The following is a 7198-nucleotide window of genomic DNA, read 5'->3' on the forward strand; positions in this document are numbered from 1 at the left end:
TGAAACCACCATGAGTCCACCAGAGGGCAGCAGGACAGAGAGTGTGATGAAATGTGTGTGTGTTTCTGGTGTTAGTTTGCATGCGTGCGCACGCGCGCGAGTGTGTATGTGTGTGTGTGTGTTTGTGTGTGTGTGTTTGTGAAAGAGAGAAAGCAAGAGCCGAAAGAGCAAAAGAAAGTATGCATGCATGATTGTGCAGACAAATGTGTGTATTTGAGTGTGAGCCAACCTTGTTTGTATGCTTGTGTTCAAGGCCCGTCAGTGTGTGTGTGTGTGTGTGTGTGTGTGTGTGTGTGTGTGTGTGTGTGTGTGTGTGTGTGTGTGTGTGTGAGCGTGTGTGTGTGTGTGTGTGTGAGAGTGTGTGTCCTGACAAAGGCTCCATCCAGCCAGACTGCAGAGGGCTGCTTGTTCCCAGAGACCCTGAGAGCTCCAGGACGCCCAGTCTCTCCTGCAGCCCCGACACAGCAGCCCTGACACGGACACGGTCCCTCGCCCTGCCCCCTCCTCCTGGAGCTCCAACGCCTGTTTGGATTACTAATGGACCAGACCAACAGAGTCAAGTTTTAAAGTGGGAAACTTTAAGGGGAGTATTGGGAGTTTAAAAACACAAGTCTGAGAAGAGAAGAGCTTCATCTCACCTGGACTACAATCCTAAAACGTCAGCGGTTCTGCATCATTTGGAAACTTGATGAAGAAACTTTTATCTTTTCATTAAAACGTCTGCAAGCTTTTCTGTAAATCATAATTTTCCTGGATTTTTCCCAACTTCATCACCGAGTTCCAGGAGCCCTGAATTAAAACCTTCAAACCTGAAAAAGGTTTCGGAGACTTTTCCTGTCATCAGGTCGGTCGTTTTGTTTGTCGGTATCTTTTGGTATTTTATTGGACCTCAGCTCCGAATTCGCCCATTTGTTTTCTTGTGACATACTTTAACTCTAAAGCAACCGAACCCCTGATCAGTCCTGCAGTTTAAAGTCTCCGTCATGCTTCCGTCTACCGGCCTTTGGTTGTTTCTCAGCCTGCCGCTGCTGTTGACGAACGGCAAGAGCGTCGTGCCGCGCGCCGGTCGGAGCGACGCCTTGGAACCCATCTGGACCCCCAACCAGAGCCGACCCCTCCCCGAGATGCTGGATCTAGACGTGGAGCGGAACCGCCGCCCGGCCCGTGGCGCTGAGGAGGAGGAGCAGCAGTCCACCTTCGGCCAGTCCTTCGAGAATGACTCGGTGACGCCGCCGCAGGCCACCGAGTTCGACAATGGCACAAGGGTGGGAGCCGGCGGCGGCGACGCGGGCCTTCGCGGAAACGCCTCCGTCTCCGACCGCAACCCTCCGGGCCTCTTCAACCCCTTCTACCCGCTGGCGGATGGCTCGTACGCGGCCTACGCCGTCCTCCTCCTGGGCGGCCTGGTGCTGGCTGTGGGCGTGGTGGGAAACATGGCGGTCATGTGCGTCGTTTGGAACAACTACTACATGAGGTCCGCATGGAACTACCTGCTGGCCAGCATGGCATTCTGGGACTTCCTGGTCCTGGTGCTCTGCCTCCCAGTGGTGGTCCTCAACCAGCTCTCCCATAGGAGGATCCTGGGCGACATCACCTGCCGCATGGTGCCTTATATGGAGGTGGGCGGGGGCTTGTGTGGAAGTGGGAGGGGCTTGTCTTGAAGTGGGAGGTGGAGAAGGAGTCAGTGAGATTGATTTTGTGTTTTGTGGTATAAATACTTTCAATGTGATTCGTCCCGGTGGTTGCAGAGGAAAGGATTCATCCTCTAAAGAACCTGAAAAAACGGTTGTTTGACTTTAGTGATTGTGCATCCAGGTGAAAAGAGAAGGTCGTTACCAGGACATCATTCACACCTTGTCTTACCGGTCCTTTCAGTTCTTAAGGACCAAACCTGGGACCCAAGCTCATTATTTTATTGTTCTCCTTCTCATTATCTGTCAACAGGTTTTCATCAGCAGGAGACGGGAATTCAATTAGTTAGAAAGTTATTATTTTCAGTCTATCCGATGTCCTTTTGGCTTCAGAATGTTTTATCACCATCACCATGTCCATAACCATCACTACCACTATAACCAGCACCACTACCACTATAACCACCACTATAACTATAACCACCACTACCACTATAACCAACACTATAACTATAACCACTACTACCACTATTACCACCACTACCACTATAACCACTACTACCGCTATAACCATCACTACCACTATAACCATCACTACCACTATAACCAGCACTATAACTATAACCACCACTACCACTATAACCAGCACCACCACTATAACCAGCACTACCACTATAACCACCACTACCACTATAACCATCACTACCACTATAACCACCACTATAACCATCACTACCACTATAACCAGCACTACCACTATAACCACCACTACCACTATAACCAGCACCACCACTATAACCAGCACCACCAGCACAGAGACATGAAGCCCTGTGTTCTCTAACCCAGTCTAACCAGTCGGTCTCCTTGGTAACTGTTGCTCCATCAGCTGGAACGTCCTGCTGCTGCTTTCAGGGTTCGACGGGAACAAATTTGGGGTGAAACTGCGTTTGTATGATTTGTGACCCTGCGTCTCTGGCGGCCATATTGGATCAGCATCATTATGAAAGCAGATTAAAGTTGAAGCGCCGTAACTCACAACCATTACAGTAATATCACATATATTTAATAACTCAACCATTACAGTAATATCACATATATTTAATAACTCAACCATTACAGTAACATCACATGTATTTAATAACTTCATTATTACATTAACATCATTTAATAACTCAATCATTGCAGTAACATCACGTATATTTAAAGGTGTTCTCCAGCTCATATGACCTTGATAAGAATACCAGACCCTATTGTCCTTGATCTCTAATGAATCTGCAACTCCTTGCCTTAAATATATATATATATATATATATATATATATATATATATATATATATATATATATATATATATATATATATATATATATGTATGTATGTATGTATGTGTGTGTGTGTGTGTGTGATTTTACTGATTTACTTATTGTATGAATATGATCAAAAGTCAAGAGTCTAAGCAAAAAATGACTCCTTGATTGCTCCTCAAGTTTTTATAATTGTATAGTTTGGTGCCTTTCCATTGTGCCACAGTGTAACGCTGCGTCTTTATCTTTAGAAAGATTCAGACCTAAAGCATCTAAATCTTTAATAATAATCACAATAAAGACAAGCACCAAAAAACGTGTTTTTCGGTTCAGAAATGCAAAACTGACCTACTTTGACATGAATCTTGCTTGTGCCGTGGTAAGCTTGGTTTGTAACTGACTGTCTCCTTCCGTATGTGTCATCTCACGTGCTTTCAGACGAGTGTGAGGACAAATCAGATGGCAGGATATCGAAACGCTCCAAAAAACAAAACAAAAAAAGAATAAACTATATATTTATACAAAATATATCACATTATACTCTCAAAGTTAGTCTCTAGTCTTTTCTTACATATCAAATAGGATATTTTATACCATAAAGGTGAGATGACGACTAATTAAAAATAGACTGCTCTTCTAAAAACAGAGTTGGACGGCCTGGATGCTAATGCTAACACAAGTTAGCACTCCAATGGATTTGAAGGTCGACCAAGTTCACATGGATATTAATTACATCTTCCCAGCTTGAAACAGAGGCTGTTCTTTGATGCAGGGCTCATACACATGTTGACCAATGGATTTCCAGAACTTTAACTAAATTTCCATGAGCAAACATGTCGTGAAATCTGGGTGTGAACATGAAAAAGGGATACAATGCAGTATTGTAACTAACAATGAGGATCCCAAAGCATACAGTAAACCTTAAATGACACAAATGAATGAGAGACAATAGTTTGATTAAAAGAATAAACTTTTATATAGATGCCTGTATGTATGCCTGCTTATATTTTGAGCATCTTTCTTTTTAAAAGCACATTAATTATTTCAAACTCATTGTTAATGAACATCATGAAGACATGAATATAACATATTTACATGATTTTTACAAAACTTTTGGGATTTTATTTTTTTCAAGGACTTTTCCAGACCTAGAAATAACAATTTTAAAGATTCCATGACTTTTCCAGGTTTTCATGACCGTAAGAACCCTGTGTATAAAACACACGATTGACCTTTGACCTCCGTCCCTGCAGACCGTGTCTCTGGGCATCACCTCCTTCACCCTGTGCGCTCTGGGCATCGACCGTTTCCTCGCCGCCACCTCCTCCTCTTCTTCCTCCTCCTCTTCCTCCTCCTCCTCCACCCAGCTGAAGGCCCGGCGGGTGGAGCGCTGCGGCGCCGTGCTCCTGAAGCTGCTGCTGGTGTGGCTGGCCGCCCTGACGCTGTCCAGCCCCGAGGTCTTCCTGTGGCAGCTGAGCCGGGCTAAGTCCCCGTCCTCGGGCCGGCTGGTGGACTCCTGCAGTGTCACCCCGTCCTCCCCGCTGACGCTGCTGCTGCCCGACTCCCTGCACTCGCTGCTGCTGCGGTACCACCAGGTGAGCGATGGGTGGAGCTGTGACTGCCGGCTGGCGGGTGATCCATCAAACCCGCATTGATCACGGTTTTTATAACCCTCGTTTTATCTCCTTACAAAAGATGTTTCGGGGGAGAAAACATTAAGTTAATTAAGTTTTTTTCTTGGAAAAAAAAGAGTTGATGCACAAAATTAAATGTGGAAAATCCTTTGGACAGTAAATTCTGACATAGTTTCATTTAAGTCACATTTCTGCTGTCAGCGTCTCCCTGGAAATATAGACTTTTTAATTAATAATTTATGTAAATAAATGCATACATTTATATAACTATATACATTTGTGTAGTATAAATATCTAAAAATATAATTCTTCTTCTTTTTCTTCTTGCATGAAGAGAAGAACATTATTAGGAAATTAATGTAATATTTGTGTTTTTTTTTCTGTAATAATGATAAAACCAGAATATTGTGCGCACGTGAATGCAGTCGTTATGAGTTTGAACATTAAAACAAATCAAATTAAAAAAGGTAAATCTACAACTTTTGAAGGCGCTTTTTAACCACCGCTCCTAAATGAAGTTCAAAGTTCTTCACGGTCCACAAGTACAGTGCAGAGAATCTGCCAGTACCAGGATGCACACAGTATTCCTGCAGAGTAATCAGATTCCTGGCCTCCGTTTCAGGGACGGATGTGGTGGTGTTTCGGCTGCTACTTCTGCCTCCCCGTCCTCTTCACCGTCCTCTGCCAAATGGCCACACGCAACGTGAACAGCGACTCCAGCTCCGCCCAAAAGCAGCGCGGCCACGACGACCGCTCCTCCAACCAGAAGCGGCAGCAGCACCAGGCGGTGGAGCGGCAGCTGAACTGCACGCTGCTGGCGCTGGCCGTGGTGTACGGCGTCTGCGCGCTGCCAGAACACGTCTGCAACATCACGCTGGCCTACGCGCACATCAGCGTCTCCGAGGACACGGCCGCCACGCTGGCGCTGCTGCATCACTTCCTGCTGTTCTTCAAGTCGTCGGTGACGCCGGTGCTGCTGCTGTGCCTGTGCAAGGTAGGTCGAGAATCAGTGAGGCAGAAGCACCAACAATGGTTGTACAGAAGTCGATCTTCATGTGTTAAAGCTGACCACCAGGGGGTGACTTCTCTGGTTGTATAGAAGGCTATGCTTCATGTGTTGAAGCTGCATTATCACTAGTGACCACCAGGGGAAGACTCCTTTGGTTGTATGGAAGTATATGCTTTATGTTTTAAAGCTGCATTCTCCCTCTTGACCCCCATAGGGGGGATTCCTCTGGTTGTATAGAAGTCTTTTAGACAATTACCCTACTTCTCACTGTGCTGCATGTCGTCGTGTTTCAGGCTCTTGGTCAGGCCTTCATGGATTGCTGCTGCTGCTGCTGTCAGGAGTGTCAGCCAACCAGCGTCCAGGGATCGCCAAGCTCCGCCCAGGTCAAACTGAAGGCAGCCAACGAGGCGTCCATCTTCTTCGACAAGGCTAAAGACACGTCGGCCATCTTGTCCATCACAAGCTAGAGCCACTGGTCCCTCTTTATCCATCAATCTATCTCCTCTTCTTTTTTTACGGTTTCTCTTTCATCATTAGTTTTCGTTAACCCACGAGTTTCCTCTGTCCTCAACAGTCATTTTTTCTTCCTCCTCCTCTTCCAGAGTTTCCATTTGTATGATATTCCTCTATGGACACAGTATTTCTCTCTAAAGCTTCCTGTCTGTGCAGGAAGTGAAGTTTAATCTGTAGTAATGGTAGAAAAGTTGCTGTACTTGCACAACCAGCTGTTACAGGACTCTTCCCTCAAATGACCTGTAACAACGTTTGATGTGAAACTCCGGGATGTTTTCCTTGGTCGGTTTGAAGCTGAAGATTTCAAGTGTTTGATGGGAAAGCAGCAGATGTTCAGCTGATGACAGGACGCTGAAATAAAACGGGAGTAGAATGGACTTTTAAACGGGCGGTTTGATGGGCACAAATTAAAATGGCGATTGTTGTCATAACCCGTAAGTGTCGGCCGGCTAGTTAGCTGGTTAGGTTGTCATTCTCCGGAACAATGGAGGAGGACAGGTGCTATTGTTTTCGCTTCATGTTACCAGTGTTGCATCAAAGCATGGTGGAACCAGCTAGCTAATTAGCTAGCAAGTTCACTAGCTACCGAGTGTGCTAATTTCACTATGCTTCGATGCTACACTGGATAAAGAGGGACGAATCAATCATAATGCATGCTGGGTAGATTTGTGTCCAATTTGATCCCAAGTGGCTCTGACGGTGTGCACACATGGTCAAAGACGATCTCACGAGAGTGAGGCGACCGCAGGTTTTAGAGCCACCGACTGCATGGCCCAGTGCATGATGGGAAATGCCTGGCTGTCTCCACATCAGAGAGCTGATTGGCTTTTAGATTTGACAACAAACACCACGTTTTGGAGAAAAAAACGTATTTCCTTTGTAGTTGTAATACTTAACGCTCGATTGTTGACTATTAGTCTCATCTTAAATCTAAAAACATATATTGTGCAATTGTTAATGATAAAGAATATTTATATAACACATATCAAAATGAGTAGTAATGTATTTCACATAAAAACAACAAACATATATTGTATATATTTTACTCCCATTTTACTTCCATTGAATCCGGCCGACACTCGAGAGGCTGTACAGGGGGTTTTGTGAA

At 45.1% G+C, this 7198-nt stretch overlaps 1 protein-coding gene across 1 annotated transcript; it reads left to right on the forward strand.

The window, feature by feature from the left end:
• The first annotated feature begins 365 nt into the window (after positions 1 to 365).
• On the forward strand, positions 366 to 6059 carry LOC137800805 (G-protein coupled receptor 37-like 1). The gene is made up of 4 exons (XM_068598153.1): positions 366 to 1619; positions 4188 to 4529; positions 5191 to 5562; positions 5871 to 6059. Exons 1-4 carry the CDS (start codon positions 984 to 986, stop codon positions 6042 to 6044), a joined length of 1524 nt encoding a protein of 507 aa, XP_068454254.1. The 5' UTR covers positions 366 to 983; the 3' UTR covers positions 6045 to 6059.
• The last annotated feature ends 1139 nt before the right edge of the window (positions 6060 to 7198 follow it).

Source organism: Clinocottus analis, unplaced genomic scaffold, assembly GCF_023055335.1.
Source record: "Clinocottus analis isolate CAN_PGR_092001 unplaced genomic scaffold, fCliAna1.0.p SCAF_4, whole genome shotgun sequence".
Taxonomy (NCBI): domain Eukaryota; kingdom Metazoa; phylum Chordata; class Actinopteri; order Perciformes; family Cottidae; genus Clinocottus; species Clinocottus analis.

Excerpts from the sequence above, each read along its gene's own strand:
- LOC137800805 (XM_068598153.1), top strand. The coding sequence starts at position 984 with ATGCTTCCGTCTACCGGCCTTTGGTTGTTTCTCAGCCTGCCGCTGCTG. Across the intron at positions 4,530-5,190 it reads TGCTGCTGCGGTACCACCAG|GGACGGATGTGGTGGTGTTT; the intron begins GTGAGCGATGGG and ends CCTCCGTTTCAG. Across the intron at positions 5,563-5,870 it reads TGCTGCTGTGCCTGTGCAAG|GCTCTTGGTCAGGCCTTCAT; the intron begins GTAGGTCGAGAA and ends GTCGTGTTTCAG.